The 27029-nt window shown below is 48.5% G+C and overlaps 1 protein-coding gene across 1 annotated transcript in view; it reads right to left on the reverse strand.

Annotated features, from left to right (window-relative positions):
- CLDN19 (claudin 19) overlaps nucleotides 1-27029 on the reverse strand; it is an 85733-nt gene that overhangs the window by 9443 nt on the left and 49261 nt on the right. Inside the window, exons 3-5 of the mRNA XM_073316663.1 lie at nucleotides 16190-16311; nucleotides 14804-14906; nucleotides 12771-12935 (exon numbers count right to left, since the gene is read on the reverse strand). Of these exons, the coding sequence (XP_073172764.1) occupies nucleotides 12771-12935; nucleotides 14804-14906; nucleotides 16190-16311 (390 nt within the window). The remainder of the gene's footprint in view (nucleotides 1-12770; nucleotides 12936-14803; nucleotides 14907-16189; nucleotides 16312-27029) is intronic.

Raw genomic sequence — 27029 nt, forward strand, 5'->3', positions numbered from 1 at the left:
AAGTCATAGGGCATGACACCCTGAGTTTACAGACGCATGAAAAGTCCTTGCTATTGGGCTTTCAATTTCATCTGCCAGTTTCTTTAATATACTTGGATGAAGATTATCCAGGCCCCCCGATTTAGTCCCATTAAGATGTTTGAGTTTGACTTCCACCTCGGCTGTGGTAATATCTAATTCCATATCCTCATTGCCATTAGCCACCCTGCCACTACCCCTAAGCTCTTCATTATGTAAGCAGAGTCAGGATGAGTTCTACTCTGACATCTGGTGGTGCGCCTTGGCAGGTCATGGAAAAGAACTCCAGGGGCTGATCTCATTTGCATAGGCACACCCACCCTGCCTAGATGGTCACTTTGGCTGCTGTGGGATCCCCAGTTTCTCTGTTATTGGGGCAGGAAGAATAAAGTGTATTATCCTGATTATGTGAATCAAGGACAGTGGAATTGTACTTGGCTTTTGTTATGATGGAGGGACTTGCCATCAACTAAGTAGCACTCGCTAGGCAAGGGACATGGGTTCCAATTCTCAGTGAATGGAGTGTGGGTGGGGACAGATTTCCTTCTGAGTCACCTGACCTGACCCCTGTAATGGCAGAGCTGATTTTGATTCCACGAGGAGTCTGGTTACAGATTGCAGAGCTAAATTCAGTTTGGGCCAATGGTGCTTCCCCTACTATGAGCTGAAATCACTGAGTACTATGTTAAGTAGCAGGGGGCCTGAAGTGATCACTGAGTACTATGTTAAGTAGTAGAGGGCCTGAAGACCTACTGGTGAGCGGCTCGAAGGATGGCTACTGGAGAGGAGCAGCTGGCTGTGAAGGCTGCAGCAGAAACCCACAGAGAGGCGGGGCAGTTGGCTGTTGGGAGCATGTAAGGTGCCTCTTTACATCCCCCCAATTTCCACACAGGCTGGAACTCTGCAGATGAACTTTTGAACTCTGGACTCACAAAGGACAGAGTTAGAGACTTTTGGGTTGCTGGACTTTGGGGTTGTTGGACTTTTGGGACTTTGGGTGACTTTTGGGTTGCTGGACTCAAGAACCAAAGGGAAAGGACACAGCCCAATTTGCTTGATGTGGGTTTTTGCTCATGGGTTGTGTTATGAATCCTGTTGGTGGTGTTTCCCCAACATAATGCCACATTGTTTCTCTCTGTTATTAAAAGGCTTTTGCCACACTCAGACTCTGTGCTTGTGAGAGGGGAAATATTGCCTCTTAGAGGCGCCCAGGGGAGGGGAGGTGGTTTATATTTATCCCAGGTCACTGGGTGGGGCCTCAAGCTGGTTTTGAATTGTGTTATTGGAACCCCTAGATACTGAACCCGTCCCTTGTTGCTGCCAACTCAAACAGGCAGAAGGGTTCCAATTATACTTATTAAAACCGAGGCAAGTTATTTGTTTATGTGTTGGGCCATGCATAGATTATCATTAATCTCCACCCCATCCTCAGTGCTTAGCGGTCCCCCTTCTCTATTTGTTTTCTTTTTATTTATATGGCTATAGAACCTTTTACTATTGGTTTTACTCTCCTTTGCAAGGTTCAACTCTGCTGGCTTTTGGCAGCTCTCAGTTTTCTCATACACTTTCTGACCTCCAAGAGGTAGTGTTCCTTGCTAATGCATCTCATCTTCCATTCCTGGTAGGCTTTCTGCTTTCACCTGTTTGAGATACTTGCTCATCCAGCTTGGTCTGCAACCCTGCCCTATGAATTTATTCCCCTTACTTGGGATGCAGGCGTCAGATAGTTTCTGCAACTTTGACTAAAAGTAATGTAATTAAGTAAAAGTAATCATGGAGCAGGTCCTCAAAGAATCAATCCTGAAGCACTTGCATGAGAGGAAAGTGATCAGGAACAGCCAGCATGGATTCACCAAGGGAAGGTCATGCCTGACTAATCTAATCGCCTTTTATGATGAGATTACTGGTTCTGTGGATGAAGGGAAAGCAGTGGATGTATTGTTTCTTGACTTTAGCAAAGCTTTTGACACGGTCTCCTACAGTATTCTTGTCAGCAAGTTAAGGAAGTATGGGCTGGATGAATGCACTACAAGGTGGGTAGAAAGCTGGCTAGATTGTCGGGCTCAACGGGTAGTGATCAATGGCTCCATATCTAGTTGGTATCAAGTGGAGTACCCCAAGGGTCGGTCCTGGGGCCAGTTTTGTTCAATATCTTCATAAATGATCTGGAGGATGGTGTGGATTGCACTCTCAGCAAATTTGCGGATGATACTAAACTGGGAGGAGTGGTAGATACGCTGGAGGGGAGGGATAGGATACAGAAGGACCTAGACAAATTGGAGGATTGGGCCAAAAGAAATCTGATGAGGTTCAATAAGGATAAGTGCAGGGTCCTGCACTTAGGACGGAAGAACCCAATGCACAGCTACAGACTAGGGACTGAATGGCTAGGCAGCAGTTCTGCGGAAAAGGACCTAGGGGTGACAGTGGATGAGAAGCTGGATATGAGTCAGCAGTGTGCCCTTGTTGCCAAGAAGGCCAATGGCATTTTGGGATGTATAAGTAGGGGCATAGCGAGCAGATCGAGGGACGTGATCGTTCCCCTCTATTCGACATTGGTGAGGCCTCATCTGGAGTACTGTGTCCAGTTTTGGGCCCCACACTACAAGAAGGATGTGGATAAATTGGAGAGAGTCCAGCGAAGGGCAACAAAAATGATTAGGGGACTGGAACACATGAGTTATGAGGAGAGGCTGAGGGAGCTGGGATTGTTTAGCCTGCAGAAGAGAAGAATGAGGGGGGATTTGATAGCTGCTTTCAACTACCTGAAAGGGGGTTCCAAAGAGGATGGCTCTAGACTGTTCTCAATGGTAGCAGATGACAGAACGAGGAGTAATGGTCTCAAGTTGCAGTGGGGGAGGTTTAGATTGGATATTAGGAAAAACTTTTTCACTAAGAGGGTGGTGAAACACTGGAATGCGTTACCTAGGGAGGTGGTAGAATCTCCTTCCTTAGAGGTTTTTAAGGTCAGGCTTGACAAAGCCCTGGCTGGGATGATTTAACTGGGAATTGGTCCTGCTTTGAGCAGGGGGTTGGACTAGATGACCTTCTGGGGTCCCTTCCAACCCTGATATTCTATGATTCTATGAAGGATAAGTGCAGGGTCCTGCACTTAGGATGGAAGAATCCAATGCACTGCTACAGTCTAGGGATCGAATGGCTAGGCAGCAGTTCTGCGGAAAAGGACCTAGGGGTGACAGTGGACGAGAAGCTGGATATGAGTCAGCAGTGTGCCCTTGTTGCCAAGAAGGCCAATGGCATTTTGGGATGTATAAGTAGGGGCATAGCGAGCAGATCGAGGGACGTGATCGTTCCCCTCTATTCGACATTGGTGAGGCCTCATCTGGAGTACTGTGTCCAGTTTGGGGCTCCACACTACAAGAAGGATGTGGATAAATTGGAGAGAGTCCAGCGAAGGGCAACAAAAATGATTAGGGGTCTAGAACACATGACTTATGAGGAGAGGCTGAGGGAGCTGGGATTGTTTAGCCTGCAGAAGAGAAGAATGAGGGGGGATTTGATAGCTGCTTTCAACTACCTGAAAGGGGGTTCCAAAGAGGATGGCTCTAGACTGTTCTCAATGGTAGCAGATGACAGAACGAGGAGTAATGGTCTCAAGTTGCAGTGGGGGAGGTTTAGATTGGATATTAGGAAAAACTTTTTCACTAAGAGGGTGGTGAAACACTGGAATGCGTTACCTAGGGAGGTGGTAGAATCTCCTTCCTTAGAGGTTTTTAAGGTCAGGCTTGACAAAGCCCTGGCTGGGATGATTTAACTGGGAATTGGTCCTGCTTCGAGCAGGGGGTTGGACTAGATGACCTTCAGGGGTCCCTTCCAACCCTGATATTCTATGATTCTATGATTCTAATTCCAAACCTCCTCCCCATTCAGATCCTTGAGTTCTTCGGTCCAGTCCATGTCCCTAATTAGTTTCCTTAATTTTTTAAAGTTTGCCCTTTTGAAATCAAGGACCTTAGTTGCCAACCTGTTTTTGCTTATCCTTCCATTTAATTTAAATTGAATTGACTCATGATCACTCGAACAAAGGTTGCTCCCTACAACCAGTTCTTCTATGAGGTCCTCACTGCTCACCAATACCAAATCTAAAATGGCATCACCTCTTGTTGGTTCAGTGACTATTTGGTGAAGAAATCTGGGAAGTATCACATCCACGAAAATCTGGGCCCCACTATTGTGTACAGCACTTGTCCTCCAGTCTAAATCTGGGACATTAAAGCCTCCCATAATCACACAATCCCCAGTAGTAGTTATTAAAACCATTAAAGAGGTCTCTATCAATATTCAACTCAGCTCATCGGTGTCTGTAGCATATCTCAATCACTATCCCAGGACAATCTCTGTTAGCTTTCTTCCCCAGAGTGTTTTTGACCCAAAGAGTTTCTGTTTTATCCATCCCATCACTTCTAATTTCTTGACAGTCTACTTCATCATTAATATACGGTGCTATTCCACCATCTTTACCTTTATTTTTGTCTTTCCTGAACAGCACATACCCTTTAAAACCTGTACTCCAGTCCTGACCACTATTCCACCATGTTGTTGTTATCCTATATTATCTAGTTTCATTTCCTGCACCAGTAGCGCTAGTTCCTCTATTTTGTTACCCAGGCTCCTTACGTTGGTGTATAAACATATTAGCTGTTTCTGCTTGGCTTCGCCCCCCTTCCTCACCCAATTGGATAAAATCATTCTACTGTCAGTATTGCCTACCTGACTGTTAGCTTCACTGGTATCAGCACTTTATCTCCTCTTAATGTCCATTCCCCTACCCACTGCTCTTCCTTTCTCCATCGCTGTGTCCTTTCTTCTTGATTTTCCTCCCAGTCAATATTAGATAAGACATGGAGATTACATGAACATCTCCTTCTCCTCTGAGTTCCTAATTTAAAGCTCTTTTAATCAGTTATTCCAACCTCCATCACAGAAGTCTATTTCTCTCACTCCTCCGGTGGAGTCCATCACATGAGAACAGTTCTCTGTCCATGAATGCCTCCCAGTGGTTGAACATCCCAAAGCTGCCCTCATAGCTGCTTGGGCCATCTGTTGATCATCATAATCTTACTGTGTCTTCACTCTCCTTCTCTAGAGACAGGTAGAACCCTGCTGACAATCCACAGAGCCTCCATATCTTTGAGTGTCTTCCCCAGCCTGGCATAGTCTCCCTTGATACATTTGAGTGAGAATCTGGCGGTATCATTGGTTCCTATGTGGAGGACAATCAGTGGATTCTTTCCTGCTCTCATTAGGATACTCTTGAGCCTCAGGTTCACATCCCCTATCTTAGCTCCAAGCAGACAACACACCCTTCTGTTCTCTGGATTAGCTCTGGTGACAGGCTTGTCTGTTCTTTATAGACCTGTCCCTTCCTGGTGTTGGTGTGGTTCGCCAGCCTACTTCCTGTTCTTTCTCGCTGCAAGTCCTCTCATCTTTTGTTCCCTCTTGCTGTCTTCTGTGAGTCATCCTGTAGCCTCCTGGGGCTCTGAACTCTGACTGTCTCCACTGACTCGTCCCCTCTTCTTATAGGACTAGCCTCTCTTCTCTTCTTTCTGGCCTGTCCACCTTCTGTTACTGCCTGATGTACACCTTCATTTTCCAACTCAGCAAACCTGTTCCTGAGCTCTATTTCTTCTTCATTAGCCAGTCTTTTCCTCTACCTGGTTCTCATAGTCACTTGCATCCACTGGTCACTTTCCTCACCATAGAATCATAGAATAACAGAGTTGGAAGGGACCTCAGGAGGTCATCTAGTCCAACCCCCTGCTCAAAGCAGGACCAATCCACAATTAAATCATCCCAGCCACGGCTTTGTCAAGCCTGACCTTAAAAACTTCTAAGGAAGGAGATTCCACCACCTCCCTAGGTAACGCATTCCAGTGCTTCACCACCCTCCTAGTGAAAAAGTTTTTCCTAATATCCAACCTAAACCTCCCCCACTGCAATTTGAGACTATTCTCCTTGTTCTGTCATCTGCTACCACTGGTATGAGAACAGTCTAGATCCATTCTTTTTTGGAACCCTCTTTCAGGCAGTTGAAGGCAGCTATGAAATCCCCCCTCATTCTTTTCTTCTGCAGACTAAATAATCCCAGTTCCCTAAGCATCTCCTCATAAGTCATGTGTTCCAGTCCCCTAATCATTTTTGTTGCCCTCCGCTGGATTCTTTCCAATTTTTCCACATCCTTTTTTGTAGTGTGGGGCCCAAAACTGGACACAATACTCCAGATGAGGCCTCACCAATGTCGAATAGAGGGGAACAATCACATCCCTCGATCTACTGGCAATGCCCCTACTTATACAGCCCAAAATGCCGTTAGCCTTCTTGGCAATGAGGGCACACTGTTGACTCATATCCAGCTTCTCATCCACTGTAACCCCTAGGTCCTTTTCTGCAGAACTGCTGCCTAGCCACTGGGTCCCTAGTCTGTAGCAGTGCATGGGATTCTTCCGTCCTAAGTGCAGGACTCTGCACTTGTCCTTGTTGAACCTCGTCAGATTTCTTTTGGCCCAATCCTCCAATTTGTCTAGGTCCCTCTGTATTCTATCCCTACCCTCCAGCGTATCTACCTCTCCTCCCAGTTCAGTGTCATCTGCAAACTTGCTGAGGGTGCAATCCACGCTATCCTCCAGATCATTAATGAAGATATTGAACAAAACCGGCCCCAGGACCTACCCTTGGTGGACTCCGCTTGATACCGGCTACCAACTGGACATGGAGCCATTGATCACTACGTGTTGAGCCCAATGATCTAGCCAGATTCTATCCACCTTATAGTCCATTCATCCAGCCCATACTTCTTTAACTTGCTGGCAAGAATACTGTGGGAGACAGTGTCAAAAGCTTTGCTAAAGTCAAGGAATAACACATCCACTGCTTTCCCCTCATCCACAGAGACAGTTATCTCATCATAGAAGGCAATAAGATTAGTCAGGCATGACTTGCCCTTGGTGAATCCATGCTGGCTGTTCCTGATCACTTTTCTCTCCTCTAAGTGCTTCAGAATTGATTCCTTGAGGACCTGCTCCATGATTTTTCCAGGGATTGAGGTGAGGCTGACTGGCCTGTAGTTCCCAGGATCCTCCTTCTTCCCTTTTTTTAAAGATGGGCACTACATTAGCCTTTTTCCAGTTGTCTGGGACCTCCCCCGATCGCCATGAGTTTTCAAAGATAATGGCCAATGGCTCTACAGTCACATCCACCAACTCCTTTAGCACCCTTGGATGCAGTGCATCTGGGCCCATGGACTTGTGCTTACCCAGTTTTTTTAAATAGTCCCAAACCACTTCTTTCTCCACAGAGGGCTGGTCACCTCCTCCCCATTCTGTGCTGCCCAGTGCAGTAGTCTGGGAGCTGACCTTGTTTGTGAAGACAGAGGCAAAAAAAGCATTGAGTACATTAGCTTTTTCCACATCCTCTGTCACTAGGTTGCCTCCCTCATTCAGTAAGGGGCCCACACTTTCCTTGACTTTCTTCTTGTTGCTAACATACCTGAAGAAACCCTTCTTGTTACTCTTAACATCTCTTGTTAGTTGCAACTCGAAGTGTGATTTGGCCTTCCTGATATCACTCCTGCATGCCTGAGCAATATTTTTATACTCCTCCCTGGTCATTTGTCCAATCTTTCACTTCTTGTAAGCTTCTTTTTTGTGTTTAAGATCAGCAAGGATTTCACTGTTAAGCCAAGCTGGTCGCCTGCCATATTTACTATTCTTTCTAAACATTGGGATGGTTTGTTCCTGTAACTTCAATAAGGATTCTTTAAAATACAGTCAGCTCTCCTAGACTCCTTTCCCCCTCAAGTTATTCTCCCAGGGGATTCTGCCCATCAGTTCTCTGAGGGAGTCAAAATCTGCTTTTCTGAAGTCCAGGGTCCTATTCTGCTGCTCTCCTTTCTTCCTTGTGTCAGGATCCTGAACTCAATCATGTCATGGTCACTGCCTCCCAGGTTCCCATCCACTTTTGCTTCCCCTACTAATTCTTCCCGGTTTGTGAGCAGCAGGTCAAGAAGAGCTTTGCCCCTAGTTGGTTTCTCCAGCACTTGCACCAGGAAATTGTCCCCTACACTTTCCAAAAACTTCTTGGATTTTCTGTGCACCACTGTATTGCTCTCCCAGCGATATCAGGGTGATTGAAGTCTCCCATGAGAACCAGGGTGTGCGATCTAGTAACTTCCATTAGTACCTGGAAGAAAGCCTCGTCCGCCTCATCCCCCTGGTCTGGTGGTCTCTAGCAGAGTCCCACCATGGCATCTCCCTCGTTGCTCACACTTCTAAACTTAATCCAGAGACTCTCAGGTTTTTCTGCAGGTTCATACTGGAGCTCTGAGCAGTCATACTGCTCCCTTACATACAATGCAACTCCCCCACCTTTTCTGCCCTGCCTGTCCTTCCTGAACAGTTTATATCCATCCATGCAAGTACTCCAGTCATGTGAGTTATCCCACCAAGTCTCTGTTATTCCAATCACATCATAATTCCTTGACTGTGCCAGGACTTCCAGTTCTCCCTTCTTGTTTCCCAGGCTTCTTGCATTTGTGTATAGGCACTTAAAATAACTCACTGATCGTCCCGCTTTCTCAGTATGAGGCAGGAGCCCTCCCCTCTTGCGCTCTCCTGCTCGTGCTTCCTCCCGATATCCCACTTCCCCACTTACCTCAGGGCTTTGGTCTCCTTCCCCAGTGAACCTAGTTAAAAGCCCTCCTCACTAGGTTAGCCAGCCTACTTGTGAAGATGCTCTTCCCTCTCTTCATTAGGTGGAGCCCGTCTCTGCCTAGTACTCCTCCTTCTTGGAACACCATCCCAGGGTCAAAGAATCCAAAGCCTTCTCACTGACACCACCTGCGTAGCCATTCGTTGACCCAGCAGTCTCCCCTCAGAGTTTTCCAGTCTAGCTTGCATCTGTGTGTGTTAACATTTGCCTTCAGCCTCCTCTTGCCTTCCTTGCATCATCTGCTCAAATCCCCTTCAGAACTCAACCATAGTTTCCAACTGCATCTCCAAACCTCAGATCTTCTCTTCCATCAGCTCTGTCAGGCAGCACTTCATACAGACAACCCTCTTTTTGGGTACCCGTTCCATGATAATGTACATCCTGCAGCTTCCACATCTGGTCATCTTTACTGTCTCTTCCATTCCTTAGGTCTAAGCGCCTGTCAAGGGAACAAACAAACAAAAACAAAAAAACAAACACCAAGACAAAACCTGATCACTGCACAGTCCCTTCCCCAAACAAACTTCCTCAAACTCCCCCTACTTTCAGCTCTGTTTCTGGCTCCTATGCCATTGTGCCTGTGTCGTTGGCTGCCTGAATGAAATCCTCATTTTCTCTGAAAGTCACTTGAAAAAGAATATGAACCAGTCACTTCTTGATCTGCACAAGCTGGCAACTGACAAGAATGACCCTCATTTGTGTGACTTCATTATTCATTATTTGTGTGAAAGTCAGGACTGCCAGAATCATCATGTGCACACCGTCTTGGAGAGATTCTGCCAAAACCACCTCTACACATTGCTTGTGAAACATGAGTTCAATAAGGACACCTTAGAAGTCCCAAGGGACTCACCAGGGACTCATGGCAGTAACAGCCAATTGTGCTGCACCCAAGGATGTACATGGAGTGCAGCAATTACTGAGGATTGCCAATATCTAGTGATTTATTAAAGGATTCTCTAGCCTGGTTGTACCCCTAATGGCACTCTTGCAAAAGGGGGCCTGCTTTGCCTAGTCCACAGAGGCTCCATTGGCCTTTGATCAACTGAAGAGTGCATTCACCTCAGAATCTACCCTGATTCACCCATATCCCACTAAACCATTTATGAGTAAGGCTGGCATCTCGAACTTTGCCATAGGTGCGTATTATCTCAACAGGTAGGGCCCTGCAACCAGCTCCATCCCTGTGCTTTTTATTCTCAGAAGGTAATCCCAGCAGAGAAAAATCAACTACACTATTACCAAATTACCTCCACTATTTAACATGGCCTGGAAGAAGACATAAAATCATCATTGATATAGTTTGCAGATGACACAAAAATTGGGGCATGGTGAATAATGATACAAAAGACTCTAGACTACTTGGTAAGATGGGCTCAAGCAACAGTATGCATTTTAATATGGCTAAATGTAAATGCATACATCTGGGAACAAAGAATGTGGGCTATAGTTACCAGACTGGGGATTCTATCCTGGGAAGCAGTGACTCTGAAAAAGATTTGGGGATGGTGATGGATAATCAGATGAACATGAGCTGCCAGTGTGATTCTGTGCTTAAAAGGGCTAATGCAATCCCTGGGATAAACAGGGGAAACTTGAGGAGGAGCAAAGAGGTTATTTTACCTCTTTATTTGGCATTGGTGCAACTGCTGCTGGAATACTGCAACCAGTTCTAGTGTCCACATTTCAAGAAGGATGTTGATAAATTGGAGAGGGCTCAGAGAAGAGTCATGAGAATGATTAAAGGATTAGAAAACCTACCTTATAGTGATAGACTCAAGGAGCTCCATCTATTTATCTTAACAAAGAGAAGATTAAGTGGGAATGTGATTCAATCAATATGAACCTACATGGGGATTAAATATTTAATAACGGCTCTTCACTCTAACAGAGAAATATACACCACAATGCAATGGCTGGAAGCTGAAGCTAGATCAACTGAGACTAGACATAAAATGCACTTTTTAATAGCGAGGGTAATTAACCACTGGAATAATTTACTTAGGTTGTGGTGGATTCTCCATCACTGATCATTCTGAAATCAAGACTGAATGAGTTGTTAAAAGATTATTTTGGGGAAGTTTTATGGCCTGTGTTACGCAGGAGGTCAGATTGGATGATCACATTGGTCCATTCTGGCCTTGGAATCTATGAATCCATCCCATAATACCATCCATATCCCATAATTTTCATATAGTTTTTTTTAAATCCCACAAACCTATGCAGCACTTTTCAGTCTTTGCCATGTCTGACCAGAAGCAAGCGGCTCGCTGAGCTCTGCACTGTTCTCATGAATGTTGCAAGTACAGAATGCACAATTCTCCTGTATGTGCTGAACCTCAGCAAGTACCACTACAACTCGGGACATGAAGATTTCTTCCGAGACAGTTTGCTGAGGGACATAGAGAAAAACAATTCAGACTTGTTGGTGTCATTCACAGAGAAGCGGCAGACAGTGGAGTGTCGCTTTTGGGTCTGAGAAACGAGCACTGGGTGCTGTGATCTGAGTCTAATACGCGTGTGGGATGGTGAGCAGCAACTACAGACCTTTTAGATGTGAAAGGCCACGTTCCTGGACCTGTGTGCCAAGCTTGCCTTTGCCCACCAGTGCAAGGACACCAGAATCAGAGCTGCATTGACAGTGGAGAAGCAAGCAGTCATCGCACTCTGGAACCTTGCAATACTGGATTGCAAGTACTGGACTGGGCAGAGGGAAATCATTTTGGAGTTGGAAAACCCGCTCTGGGGGCAGTCATCATGCAAGTGTGTAGGGCCATTTACCATCTCCTGCTACACAGGACTGTGATTCTTGCCAATGTGCAGGACATAGTGGATGGTTTTGCAGCAATGGAGTTCTCAAACTGTGGTGAAGTGACAGACAGCATGCATACCTCTATTTTGGCACTAGCCTTGTCACAGAGCCCATTAATAGAAAGGGCTACTTTTCTATGCTTATACAAGCATTAGTGGATCAACAGGGATGGTTGGGGAAGGTACGTGCACCCTCGCATCTGTAAAAACACAGGACTCGTCACAAAGCTGCAAGCAGAGACAGTCTTTTGTGACTGGCAGATTGGCAATAACAAAACGCCAAGAGTGATTCTGGGGGACCTTGCTCCCTTGGCTCATGAAGCCGTACACTGGCCACCTCGACAGCATCAAGGAAAGATTCAACTACCAGCACAGCAGGTGCAGAATGACAGTTGAATGTACTTTTGGTAGATTGAAGAGACGCTGGCAGTGTTTACTCACTAGATTGGAGCTCAGTGAGAAAAATATCCTAATGGTTGTAGCTGCCTGTTGTATCCTGTCTGTGAGACAAATTGGGGGAAAGCTTCTCTCTACTGCTGCCCTACGGCAGTGGTTCTCAACTAGGGGTACGTACCAGCAGAGGTCTTCCAGGGGGTGCATCAGCTCATCTAGTGAATTGCCTAATTTTACAACAGACTACATAAAAAGCACTAGCGAAGTCAGTACCAACTAAAATTTTGTACTGCCAATGACTTGTTTATATATACTGTATATACTATACACTGAAATGTCCGTACAATATTTATATTCCAATTGATTTATTTTATACTTATATGGGAAAAATGAGAAAGTAGCCATTCTTCAGTAATAGTGTGTGTGAAACACTTATGTATTTTTATGTCTGATTTTGCAAGCAAGTAGTTTTTAAGTGAGATGTAACTTGAGGGTACGCAAGAGAAATCAGACTCCTGAAAGGGGTGCAGCAGTCTGGAAAGGTTGAGAGCCACTGCCCCACAGCAATGAACTCAACAAGCAACAGCCCCACCCCCACTCCCTCCAGTTGAGACTATCACAGACACCACAGCTCCATCCTACCCACGCCACACCACAGCACCCACCATGACCTGACGCCAGCCCACTCCCTATTCTTTTCATCTATCCAGCTCCACCAGCCCCAGCCACCACCACTCCCCAGGCCCAGTGGATGCAAATCCCATTCCACTGCACAGGTTTGTTATTGACAAGGCCAATTGCTAGTGCTTTGGAACACTTACTTCCAAGGCCAAGGGTTAAGCCAGCCATGTAGCACATCTTCAGTTTGATATGGGGCGCTTCCTTGAGAAACTTGATGCAGTCCAGACCCAACAGCAGCGTAATCAAAGCCAAGCCCGCCAGAATGTCAGCTGTGATCAGCAGTGCTCGCGTCACCACGATCTTCACTGAGAAGAGTGAACAAAGCAAAAACTGGACAGATCACAGTCATGACAGTGTGGATTTGACTCCAAACACCTTCTATCACTCGGTGTTAGGCATGCTGCTGTTCTAGGGTAACACATGTGTGCTATTGTAACCCATGGGTGAGTGTTTGTTACAGGTCCCCCTCTGGCTCTGATCCAAAGAGGACATGAGTCTGTTACAACCCCCAGCTGCAGAGCCTTGGCTCTTTAGCTCAAGCAGTAATAGTTTAGCTTAGCCGTGGAGGTCCCTGGTTCAGTCCTGATATGTTGTCTAAGAGGGTGATTGTCCCACATTATAAGACCACTGCTTATCATGCTGTGCAGTAGTGTCTCATCATTTCCATCTGTTATCTTATATTTAGACTGTGAGCTCTGGAACTGTCTTTTTATTCATGTTGTACAGTGCCTAACATAATGGGGTCATGGGCCATGACTAAGGCTCCTAGGCATAACAATAATAATTAATATAGATATCACAGTATGAGCCATGTCTCGGTGGTGTTGTGTTACTAGTATCAGTCTTCTCACCGCTGCAAGGATTTCACCATGTTCCGCAAGACACAACTGCCTGAATGTCTGAAGCGTTATTTCCCCTTTCCACCGCACTTACAACGATGGTACCAGGCAAATACCCACAATGTGGCGTTTGACAATCCGGGCAGCACAGCACTGTTTGGACGCATGCTTTACTTGTAATGTAGCTGATGCCAGGGGGAATGCCCACCATCGACATCGATGTATGGTCCATTGGTAGAACTTGTGTGTTTAGGTAAGGCCTTTGTCTTACAGTGAACAGAATAATGACAAGAACAATTGAAATTCATCTAAAACTGACTCTGGCAGATCCTCTGCTGGTTTAAATTGTCAGAGCTCCGTTGGCATCATTGGAGCTATGGGAATGGACACCAGCTGACATCTCCTCCACTGCCTTTATCTTAATCTGTAATGGTCTTCGCTTGGGGTCTGGTTGGGGAGCTTGGCCTTGTGGTCACAGCCACAACCCCTGTGTGCCAAGGGGGCTGTGGGGAGAGGAGCCCAGGCTCTCCCACTCCACAGAGCTCCGACCCAGGGCCTTTTTGTGCTATCAATAGTCTGGCAACCAAAGCTGCTTAAGGCTGTCCTCCCTGGGCCACTTCCTCTCCTCCTTCCCTCGGGTCAGCTTAGTTCAAATCTTAGTTTCCTGTTGGGAAGTCCAAACCATAATACGTAAGAGGGGGCTACCAATGTCCAGGGTCCACAGATGGGAGAGAGGGGGCTATTTCCCTCTCTGGTTGTCTCTGGGGTGGGTCCTCCCTTCCCTCAAGTAGGGCCCCTTTGGGCAGCTATGTCAGAGCCTTTAGGCTTCCCTCTGCTCTGCTGGAGCTGGGGGCTGCAGATCTGCTCACCTCCAGCTCTGCCACCCAAATGAGCTAATTCCTGTTTTTTAATTCCTCCAGTAGATGGAGCATTTGCTGCAGGTGTGGAGGGGTGGGCCTGGCTGAGCCCAAAATAATCCCTTAAACCCTTGTTGTCTAGTATGAGGTCTGTATACTCCATCACACAATCAAAGCTTTTAATGCCATTTAAATGTGACTGTTAAGCAGTGGACTTACCCCTATAAAAGAATCTAAACAACCAAAGAAAAAGAGGAAATTTTTCACATGAAGTTTTACTTCACTTTGGGTTTTTAAGGTTTTGAATGTTTTTATGTGTGTTTTTTTAAAGCATTGGTTGTTACAGTGGGAAGAAGCAAATCATATAGCTTAATGCAAACTCCAAATCACAATGAATTGCTTAACGATGTAACATATGCTTTTGTAAACACACCCTGTTCCCGAACACCCATTCTCATCATGACAAGCAGGACTCACATGGATGGCCTGCTAAAATGGAATCATACTGGTCACAAGTCCTGATGCCATCTTGCACGTTGGTGACACATTCCCTCCACAGGCCCCGGCATTTGAGGCTGACCTAGAAGAGGAAGAAAGAAAGAGATAGAGACACTCAAGCAAAAAGCATCCCATGATCCTTTGGGGCTAATCTAACCCAAGAAGGCAAAACCTGAGCTACCAGCCAATGGACACAATTTGAAAACTCTCTGTAGTTCACAGGCACAAAACTGGAGATGAAGTAGAAAAGAGCCATGAAAATGATTTGAGAGCTGAAAAAATACCTTACAGTGTTAGTCTAAGAGCTCAATCTGCTTAAACTTTCAAAAAGAAGCTTGAGAGGTGACTTGATTATGGTACATTAGTATCTTCATGAGAAGAAAATGCCAGGTTCTAAAGAATCTAGCAGAGAAAGATTTACAAGAATCGATGGCTGGAAGTTATAGCCAGACAAATTTAAATTAGAAAAAAGGCACACATGTTTAGCAGTTAGAGTGGTTAACCTTTGGAACAAACTACCAAGAGGAGTGGTGGATTTTCTATCTTTTGATGTCGTTAGATCAAAACTTGCTGCTTTTCTGGAAGATACATGTTAGCCAACACAAGTTCCTTGGCTCAACACAGGGGTAACTGGGTGAAATTCTCTGGCAGAACATCAGACTTTGATCTAATGGTCCCTTCTGGCCTTAAACTCTATGAACCTCTATGATTTAATTGGGGATTGGTCCTGCTTCGAGCAGGGGGTTGGACTAGATGACCTCCTGAGGTCCCTTCCAACCCTGATATTCTATGATTCTATGATTCTAACCTATAAAATATGTGAAACAGGTTAAATGCAAAGCACTGCGTGCTCACTGTATGGTGTGTAGGATCTACCCAGCTACGGCTAATCCTTGAGTCATCTTCAACTTGAGTCATCTTCAGCAGCAAAGCAAGGGGCAGGTAATACCATCTCTTTCCTCCCCCTGCCCTGCCTCATGGGGTGCAGCCATGAGGCAGGGCAGGGGGAGGAAAGAGATGGTATTACCTGCCCCTTGCTTTGCTACAGAACCCCCATACTGCCCACAGTTCCTAGGACCCTGGTCAAGGCTAGACGTGGGACTTAACGATGGAAGGGATGTATCAGGATCATTGGCAGCTGTGAACCATCAGTCCAGTACTTTCATGGGCTTGCCACAATTTTTGCTACATTGTGAAGTGTTCTCCAAATTTTAAGCTTGCATTTAACCTTAAGCTGATATCTATTTCTATGTAAGACACAGTTATGAAAATACATGCAGATGTGCTGTGATACTTCCTAAATTGAAGCAGCTCCTTAGTCACAGCACTGAACACTGAGCAAAAGGCTGTTCTTTTTCTGCTCACCTCCAAGCTATCATCAGCATTAACCATCCAGCAATCGGTGCAGGTGGCTATGACCAGGAAGAGGGTGGAGAGGAGACCCAGGCAGAAAGCCATCAGCTGGAAGATCACACTCATCTGGAACACTGCAGGACCCCAAAGCACAGTGGGTTGACATTGACACATCAGCCCTGAAGAGAGATGAACTTCCCCACCCTAGCCTGGCACTATTTATGCATCCTGATCCCCCAAACCAGGCACCAATACATTCCAGCCACACAAGCCGGCAGCATTTGTGCTGCCCACACAGTGCTGCTAACTCTGTTTAGAACCAGCAATGAACTCAAGAGATGGAGAACGAAGTCCTGGCTCAACTAAAGTCGATGGCAAAATTCCTCTTGATTTCCAGGCGGCCAGCAGTTCGCCCATTGTTTCCAGAACTGTAGTGCAGGATTACAAGGGATCCCTAATAGGCAAATGTCAAACAAAAGTTAGGTAAGCAATTCTCACAGCAAACTGAACACAGTCTCTGCACACAGAATGTGTTCAACAGGAACATTCCACTGCTTGACCAGTCCCCAACAACTTTAGGGGCATGAATGATTGTGGGCCTGTGCTTGGAGGGGGCGGGGATCAGTTGGTTAACCCATGTGGTTCCAGGTCTCTGCACAGGGGGAATAATGGGGTTAAACTACCTGCGGTCAGAGTGAGCGTAAGTAAGCGATAGGGGTATACGTTGTTCCACTGGAGAAGCAGAAGTGGACGAAAAAATGACGGAGGCCCATTTGAAATGGGAAAAGGCTCCTTTGGGGCTGTTTATCATTTCTAGGCTATGTAGCCCGTGGTTCTGGAATGCTACAAACATTTTCTTCTCTCAGCTGAAATTGATCATAAGCAGCATAATAGCAATATACCGGCTTTATTAAAACATAGATGGGTTCCTCTGTGTGTGTGCAAATGAATGCACGTGTTTATATGTGTACTGGGGTGTTTGTGCATACGTGTGCTCATGTGCATATTAAGAGGAGACAGGTTTTCATGGCCGAGTTAACTCAGGTGATCGGCACCTATGTCTCAGCACTTGCGTTAGCTTAGTGCCAGTGCCTGAGTCCATCGGAATGCTCTTGGACCCCATTCCAGCGCCCCAAAAAAGGGCTGGAATGGTGTCTCATGGCACTTATGGGACTTCTGATCCTCGTGTTCCTGCATTGCTTGTGTGTAGCGCTCACCACTCCCTAGCACCCACAGTGCAAAGCCATACCGGAGTAATTGGGTCCTCACCAGGGCTGCACTCACCTGTGTGTGTTGCTAAGACTTCTGGGGACACATCCCATAGTTCTTTGTGCTGTAATAAGCTGAGTTGCTGTGACATTCTGTACCTTGGGAGAGGGCCCTGTAACTCCCAAATACCTCATTTATACATGAGTGTGATCTTGTATGTAAAGCATGCCTAGTAAGGTATCAGGGAAAAGTGATCTGTGATCTGCTGAAAGTCAGTTCTCTATCTATAGATGTGGATATCATTCATGCATATGAAGTTATGAGAATTGTGTTGTATGGGGGTCACTAAAACATGCTGTAAGTTGGAGAATCAGCCAGATATTAGCTCCTCAGAGGCAACAGCAAAGAAAATAGCCAACACCCGAGTAGGGTGTCAATCAACCCATCAACAACCATTGTCTACCAAGGGAGCGACAATACAATGACTCACTTCCATGAGGCCACACCAGAGGAATTGCTCAACCTTGCCATGAGACTCAGCAATGTCCCCAGACATGCCTGGACTTGTGTTTTCCAAGCACATGGACTGAGGGTGTAAAACAGACACAGTGGCCACATGCTGGGCCTTTCTCTTTCACCCACCCATGCTGCAAGCAATAAGGACATGCTGAAGACTCCATCTGAGGGGACTGGCCCAGATTTCAAGGGTGAAATCTGTGCACTATGAACTGCAATATCCAGTGGGGGTGAGAAAAACTGCTTAGTCTAGATGTTGCCCAGTCTAATAGTGTTGAGAATTTAGACTGCGTGCTTATATTTTATTTTATTTTGGTAACTAACTCTTGACTTTTTGCCTGTCACTTACAATCACTTAAAATCTATCTTTTGTAGTCAATAAATTTGTTTTACTCTTTATCTTTACCAGTGAGTTTGTATGAAGTGTGTTGTAAATTTGCTCAGGTTTTGCAAAGGCTGGTGTGTGTCCACTTTCCATTGATGAAGTGGTGAACCAATTAATAAATCTGCACTGCCCATCTTGAGCAATGCAAGATGGTATATTCCTGAGGTACAGAGCTGGGAGCTGGTTGGATTTGGTGCTAGTGCCTTTCTCTGTGTGATTCATGAGTGGCTCTGGAGCAATAGAGCTGGGTATGGGGCTCCATATTCTGTTGTGCTGAGTGATCACAGTGTCTGGAGGCTTTGCTGCTTGTCACTAGCAAGGCATTGTGAGAGAAAGCCCAGGCTGGAGAGATTTAAGGGGGCACAGTGGTCCCACAGTCCTAGGCTCCACTCCGGGGATCCCGTCACAGTTGCTCTGTGATTCTTTCCCCGTGAATAATGGGAGAAGTTGTCTGTCCTTCTAGGCACATACCGGGAATTGTGGGAAGGCAATGGAGGACTATCATCAGCACTCAAATGATTTAGCCTCAATGCAAAATGAGCAAGTTACCAGCCTGAATGAAAGCGGCACCTGAGCTCCGGCCTCTCCCCAAGCTGGACCAGCAAGTCCAGGTTGAAATCACCACTAAACTCACATCAGAAGGTTTTGTGTGTAGACAGGAGGAAAGTTAGAGGCAACACCCTACTAGGAGACCAGGCTAACTCTGCAGTGAAGACAGACCCATAGGCGGCGCATGAACCACTGGCTGTAGGATGACCTTTGGTAAATTGTTCCAATGGTTAATTACTCTCACTGTTAAAAATGTGCACCTTATTTCCTGTCTGAATTTGTCTGTCTTCAACTTCCAGCCATTTCATTGTGTTGTACCTTTTCTCTACAGATCTATCTTTGCTAGACTGAAGAGCCCATTATCAAATATTTGTTCCCCAGGTAGTTACTTATAGAATGAATCAAGTCACCCCTTAACCTTTACTTTGTTAAGCTAAATAGACTGAGATCCTTGAGTCTATCCTTAGAGGCATATATTCAAATCCTTTAATTATTCTTGTGGCTCTGAACCCAGTCCAACATCCTTCTTGAAATGTGTACACCAGAACTGGACACAGGATTCCAGTAGTGGTCACATCAGTCCCAAATACAGAGGTAAAATAACCTCCCTACTCCTACTCGGTATTCCTCCATTATGCAATGCATTAGCCCTTTTGGCCACAACGTCGCACTGAGAGCTCATGTTCAGCTGATTATCCACCAGATCCCCCAAATCTTTTTCAGAGTCACTGCTTTCCAGGAGAGAGTCCCTCATCCTGCAAGTGTGGCCGACATTCTTTGTACAGATGTAGATATTTACATTTAGCCATATTAAGATGCCTATTATTTTCTTGGGCCCAGTTTACCAAGCGATCCAGATTGCTATGAATCCATGACCTTTCCATTATTTACCACTCGCCCAACCTTTGTGTCATCTGCAAACTTCATCAGTGATGATTTGGTGGTTTTTTCCAGGTCATTAGCAAAACTGTTAAATAGCAGAGGGCCAAGAACTGATCCCTGTGGGACCCCACTGGAAACACACCCATGCGATGATGAGTCCCCATTTACAGTTACATTTTGGAACAATCAATTAGCGAGTTTTGAATCCATTTAATGTGTGCCATATTGATTTTGAATCTTTCTACTTTTTTAATCAAAACATCATACACTACCAAGTCAACCGCCTTACAGAAGTCTAAGTCTATTACATCAACACTATTACCTTTCGTATCCAAACTTTGTAATCTCAACAAAAAAAAAAGAAATCAAGTTAGTTTGACAGCATCTATTTTTCATATTTTCTCACAAAATGCCTCATTATCTGGGGGTGTTGCTGCATTCATGAAACTCATGGGGACCCTGGTGTGTGTACTCATGCAAACTTTATTTGAAGCAAGAAACTCAGGCAGGGGGCCCTAACAGAGATCATCAACTGACTGATTCCACACTCTGCAAATTCTCACAGCCCTCTAGTGCTATAAACAAAGGTGCAACTTCCTCTAAACACAACACTTACCGCTCCCTACTGGATGGGTCTGTTGATGCTCAAACTAGGGTTGGGCTTTTCGAAGCCACCTAGGGGCTTGGTTGGATCCATCCATCCCTTTCAGTAGGAAGTGGGCATCCAAATCCCTTAGGCACTGTAAGGGACTGCGGAAGACTTTGTTACAGCCTAGCCAGGGAACTTCTGCTTTCTCAAAGCCGCCCGGTCACTGTAGGACATGGAGAACCAACTTTAACTGGTTTTAGGCCGGTTTTGTCTGTCTTGCATGGCCTGTTGCCAGGTAGCGGAAAGCCCCCTTAGGGAAAAAAATATATATTTATGAGCTGTTTTCGTGTATTGCTTATTATGGCTCTCTGGTTGCCCCTTCATCGGACTCTGTCCCAGGCAAAGCTCCGGTGTGCTGGGTTCTCTGCTTCCGAGACAGCAACGCTTCAAGTCCCTGTTGCAGGTGTGTCACTAACCTTCAATAAAACCAATAACTCGCTGCTTAGCTGTATGTGGATTTCGTTTTCCAGAGTACCTCTGCTGGCCTGCGGTGCTTCCAACACCTTGGCCTAGAACATTTGGTGCAGCGAGCAGGGTACTTTGAGAAGCAATGCCACGTTGGCCGAAGGAAGGGGAAGTGGGGAAGCCGCCACTGTCCCTACAGCGCATACCAGGATGGTCCCCGACAGAGCGCTGGGGGCCGGTAGCACGGGTTATGGCCGGGTGGGCTGCCCCCATGGATTGGCCGGAATTTCAACAGGCTCCAGGAGTCATGCCTGTGCAGCTGGTTGAGGGGTTACAACGGTTATGGGGGAACCAGTGTTCTGGGACGGAATGGCGGGCGATGGGGGAGCTTGGGTGGCTCCTCCTGACCGCCGTCCGGGCCCAGGATGAGGAGTTGCTTCGCTTACAGCGAGCACAAGAAGGGAAGACTCAGGAATGCATGGCGCAGGCGGCGGCCTGTGCCGTGGCCCAAGAAGTCGTGACCTCCCAGGCGGAGTGCGCCCAGGAGCTAATGCGATGGTGTGAAGTGTTGGTTGCTCGGGTGGTGACCAGTGACCACCGCCCAGGTATGTGCGGTGACCACTGCCCCCTCTTGGGATCCCGAGACTTGGGATGGGAACATTTGGGACTCCTTGTCCCCCGTGGTGGCTCTGGCATGGCTGGTACGGGAGCTACGGGTGCAGGGAGGCACCCTGCAGCCAGAGCTCATACATACATTTAAAACAAGTGAGTTGCAGGAAATCATGAAGCCCGGGGAGAGCGTCATTCAGTGGCTCGTGCGGGTCTGGGACAATGCAGGCAACATGGTTCTGCTGCTCCCTTATGAATTTCAGCAATGGGGCGTTCTCTCACAAGACTCTCAGGTACATGCACAATTGGCGACCTCGCCACAGCCGCAGGACAAAGGGCAACCCATTGAAAGCCCCTCTTTGTACCGCTGGTTGGTGGCTGCAGTGAAGGCAGCCTACTCCTCGATGGGGGAATTGGAAGCACAGGCGTGCCCCTGGAAGACTGTTCCGGAGGGGGTGCAAGTCCTCCGCCAGCTGGGGATGGCCTGGGCTGTTGCCACAGGCAGAAAGGCAGGGCTGGACGACATACCAGTGACGAAATCGATAAAGGCTACCATTTTACGCCTGGCTCCTGATGAGTTAAAACCTTCCCTCCTAGCAGCTGTCCTGGCAAAGAACGGGCGAGTGGGGGATTTGGCAGCCACCCTTACGCAATTGGAGGCGGCCCTGGCGAGTGCTAGGCCGCGAGCCGTATGGGCTGTGAAGGGGCAGCAGGGCGGGGGGCAGGAGAAGGGGGTATTACGAGTGCCCCGGAAGACCTTGTGGCTAGATCTTTTGCAGGCTGGTGTCTCTCGCGAGGACAGTAATGGAAAGCCGACGGCGGACCTATACAAGCGCTGGCTGCAGTTGCCCCCTACGAAACGGAGTGCAGGAGGAAAAGGGGAGAAGAGTGTAGAATGAACCAAGCCGGCGGAGCCCTCTGCCCTGCCCGCCGAGTGGAAACTGCCACGCCCCTACTGAGGGCATGGCGGGTCCTCCGCCCTGTGTGTTGCGGCAGCCACACTCGGTAGAGAGGCGGGGGACCAATGCCCCTATGTACCCCGATCTGCTGGCCAAGGGGAGGCGTCCAACATGTCCTAGCATTGATAGACACGGGCACCGAAGTTACCATTTTGCACTCCGCTCAGGCCCAGGGCCGAGCCGCTGTGGTAAAAGGCCTCGGAGGAGCGGAAACTCCGGCATATGAGGTCACTGTCACCCTCACCCTGGGAAAGGCACCCCCGTTTTGGGCCACGGTCTTGGCAGCCGCGATCGGAGAGTATATACTAGGCATCTACGTCCTGCAAGGCCGCTCGGTGGATACCCAGTACTGTCTCTTCGTGTTTGGACATCCCTGGTATGTAAGCGCAACGCGGGTACGGGAGGTGCGGGCATTGACGATCCTGCTGGGTTCTCCCCGCTGGGAGCCCATAGTGCTGCCTTCCCCGACAGCCGTAGTCTCTAAAAAGCAGTATCACCTCCCTGGAGGGGAGGAGGAGATTACCCAGACCATCAGCGCACTATTAGAGGCCAAAGTCATTCGGCCTACCCTAAGCCCGTACAACAGCTCTCTGTGTCCTGTGCGGAAACCAGATGGAACTTGGCGCATGACGGTAGACTACCGCGAGTTGAATAAGGTGACCCCCCCAATTGACAGCTGTTGTACCGGACATGGTAACCTTGATTGAGCGGATTGCGGCGGCTGCCCTACCCTGGCACGCCGTCCTCGATCTCGCTAATGCCTTTTTCTCCATCGCCATCACTACCAGCAGTCAAGAGCAATTTGCCTTTTCATGGCAAGCTCGCCAATATACCTTTTGTGTTTTGCCGCAGGGCTGGAAACACTCCCCGACTATTTGCCACCAGCTGGTGAGTGCAGATCTTGCCCGTATACAATTGCCAGATACCACCCGTTGTTATCATTACATTGACGATGTGATGGTCCGGCCCCTCCCGTGAACTGGTGGTTGATGCATTGCATGCAGTCATCACTGGCCTGGAGGTGCGCGGATGGACTCTGAACCCGCACAAAATACAGGGCCCCACCCAGATGGTGGTCTTCCTGGGTATCATGTGGGCGGGCCCAGAACAACAAATTCCCCAGAAGGTGAGACAAACGGTGCAGGGGTATCCCCCGCTGCAGTCGAAGAAAGGGTTGCAAGCCTTCCTTGGTCTCCTCAGGTTCTGGCGCGCCTTTGTCCCCCACTTGGCTTTCCTCATGCAGCCCTTGCAGGCTTTAGTATGGAAGGCGGCGCCCTGGCAGTGGACGCGGAGCCATCAAACTGCCTTCGACCTGTGTAAAAAGCTCTGCTTACCCACGCACGGCTCCACACTCCACAGCCAGGGGTCCCCTTCGAGCTCGAAGTCACCACGGTAGCAGACGTGGCCTCTTGGGGGCTCTGGCAACAGGTAGGGGTCCAGCAAAAGGCACCTATCGGGTTCTGGTCCCGCGCGTTGAAAGGGGCGGAACCCAGGTACCCTCCTCTGGAAAAGCAAATTTTAGCCATAGTTTGGGCGCTGCAGGACATGGAGCGAGTGACAGGTCCCATGCCGGTTGTCATGCGCACACCTATCCCGCTAGGACGCTGGGTGCATGCGGAGCCGGCCCAAACAGACAGGGGTTGCACAGCTCGCAACCCACTTTACGTGGAAGCACTATTTGCAGCAGCATATGAATCATAGAATCATAGAATATCAGGGTTGGAAGGGACCCCTGAAGGTCATCTAGTCCAACCCCCCGCTTGAAGCAGGACCAATTCCCAGTTAAATCATCCCAGCCAGGGCTTTGTCAAGCCTGACCTTAAAAACCTCTAAGGAAGGAGATTCTACCACCTCCCTAGGTAACGCATTCCAGTGTTTCACCACCCTATGCTATTGGGCCGGCCCTCTCTTTCCATTCCCTATGCCTTGTTGTTGGGGGCTGTCACTTTTGAACATGTGCCGTCCCTCACTGATGAGCTGCCCCCCGTGGAAGACCCTGTGCCCTCCTCCCCGATAGAGGAGGCTCCCCCCGTGGAGCAGTTGTCCACTAAGGAACGAGAGTATGCATGGTTTACGGTTGGGTCAGCCTCCTACACAGCCCAAGGGGCCCGGCAGTGGCGGGCCGTAGCCTATGCCCCATATACTGATGTAGTTGCCATGGCGTGGGGAACGGCCAGCTCCAGCCAATGGGCCGAACTGCGGGCCGCTACCCTGGCGATCGAGGGCGACCCACCACGGGTTTATTTGTATACGGACAGCTGGGTACTGTATAAGGGCCTCCGGACCTGAGTGACGGCATGGGAGGCAAAGGGCTGGGAACTTGCGGGTCGGCCTTTATGGGGAACTACGCTCTGGCAACAATTACTGTGCTACGCCTGACAAGCCCCTTTGGCCGTGCGCCATGTGGATGCCCACACGAAGGCTAAAACCGCTGAGGCTCACTGGAGTGCGGCGGCTGATGACATGGCGCGAGGGGAGGTCTTGCAATTGGCAGAATGGTACCATGTAGAGGGGGGCCACCGAGGAGCCCGCGTGACGCAAATTGCGACCCTCCGCCAAGGCGCCTCTCTGCCCCGGCGGCGTGTCGGACTGTCCATGCCAGTTGTCTGGTTTGTTCTCGCCTGGCACCTATTGCTCTCCTGGGGCCAGCCGGTAAGATTCATCGAGCTACCAGCCCCTGTCAGGACTGGCAAGTGGACTACATTGGCCCCTTGCCTTCAGAGCGACGCTGGCAGTATGCCTTTACAGCCGTCGATACCTATACTGGCCTGTTATTTGTGTATCCGAGTGCGACCGCAGCCACAGCCACCACGATAGTTGTGCTCCTGCTACGGGACGCCACGCACCCTGCAGAGCAATCAAGGAACCCATTTTACGGCCCAGACCATTCGAACCTGGGCCGCAGATGTGGCAGTGGACTGGCATTACCATCTTCCGTATACGCCTACGGCGAGCGGCCTCATTGAACGCCTGAATGGGTTATTGAAGGACCAGATTCGCAGCCTTACCCCTACCCACATGCTGCGCGGTTGGTCAGGGGTACTGGAACAGGCTGTCTGGCTGTTGAATAATCGTTCCCTGGGCGCCCTTCCAGCGGCTGACCTTTCCCCCTATGGTACCTACCCACCTACGAGTTAGTTTACTCCATACACCGGGGGTGGTCGACCCAACGCAAGGCGTGGTAACCTTGTACGTGCCTCACCCCTTTGTCTTGCAGGCTGGACAAGCAGTAAGCCCCTGGCCCGCCCAGGCGCAACTGCAATGTGGGCCGCCCAGTTTGTTCTTTGTTACACCATTGGCCACAGGCGTGCACTTCTATCCACCGTACTGGTTGAGTGCAGACCCCTCGCTAGGCGCCCCTTCGTGCACCAGCGTGGTGACCCAACCTGTACAATGGGAGAGAGGGGAGGCCCTGTGTAAACTCTCTCCTTTACCTCCCGTAGGTCTGGAAACCAGCACCCTGAGCGAGACTGATTGGCACGTACTGGCTAACGTGTGGTGGACATTACTGCAGTGAGAACCACAAGCCGCTGTAGTCCTCACCACTGGGGAAGGATGGGCATACGTACTCCCGGAGGGGGAAGACCATCCCCGCATGGTCTCACTTTCCCGCTTGTCGCGACACTCCTTATAAGCACCGCCGCAGCCAGCTCCTCACCCGTGAACACCTGGCTGGTGCTGGCTCGCAGTGCTGTGAATGCGACGTCGTTTTGCCTACCGCATACATTCGCTGTGGGTGCGGTAATGGAGACCTGTTTCATCGGCGTCTCTGCAGCATCGACCCTGGTCCAGCACTGTTCCCTACTGAAGACAATTGATAAGACTTTTACGTATACAGACTTGTATGCATTGGGGGCAGCCCAATATAAACTGGACGCCTCTATGTATTCCTTTTGGCTTGCCAATGTAACGCTTGCCCCTTCTTGTATGTGGTTTGTAAATGCTACTCACGTTGGGGCGGACCTCACCAATGGAGACCTTATGTGGAATGAGAGTATGGAGATCTCCTTTGCATACGGGCATATGAAATTGCCTGCTGGGTGGTTTCTTTTCTGTGGCAGGCGTTCTTATTCCTACATCCCCGCCAATAGCTCTGGGAGCCCCTGCGCTCTTGGTCGGGTGGCCCCCCTTATTTTTCCGTCTCCCCCACAGGTGCCTGCCCGCCACTGGAGGGATGCCACCCCCCTTGGTTCCACCTGTAAATCGGATGTGACCCTATTCTCCGAGGCCGAAGCCGGGGCCCTGGCCTTTTCCTTGATTGGTATTCCTAGGCTAGTGATGCACAGTTAGCATGCGGCGGAGCACCTTGCCTGTGCCGTGGCAAAAGCCATCAGTCTGACCTCTGCAGTCCTCGCACTCCTCTCACATGAGTTGGGCGAGGTAGGCCAGGGTATGCTACAGAACAGGCTGGCTGTGGATTATTTACTCCTGCGCCACGGCCACCTGTGCCAAGAGTTTGCTGGCATGTGCTGTTTTAATGTAACCGATGCGGGGCCTTCCGCTGAGGCCAACTTATTGCGCCTCCGGAAGTTAGCAGAGGGCATCCACCAGCAGCAAGGGGATGCCTGGCTTTGGTCCTGGCTTTCCACCTTATGGGGGTGGGCAGCACATCTAGTCCAGGGCCTCCTTGTAGGCCTCATTTGCCTTATTAGCTTGTATTTTTGCTGTCTTTGTGGTCGTGGCTTAATG

The sequence above is a fragment of the Lepidochelys kempii genome, chromosome 18 (assembly GCF_965140265.1).
Source record: "Lepidochelys kempii isolate rLepKem1 chromosome 18, rLepKem1.hap2, whole genome shotgun sequence".
Lineage (NCBI taxonomy): Eukaryota > Metazoa > Chordata > Testudines > Cheloniidae > Lepidochelys > Lepidochelys kempii.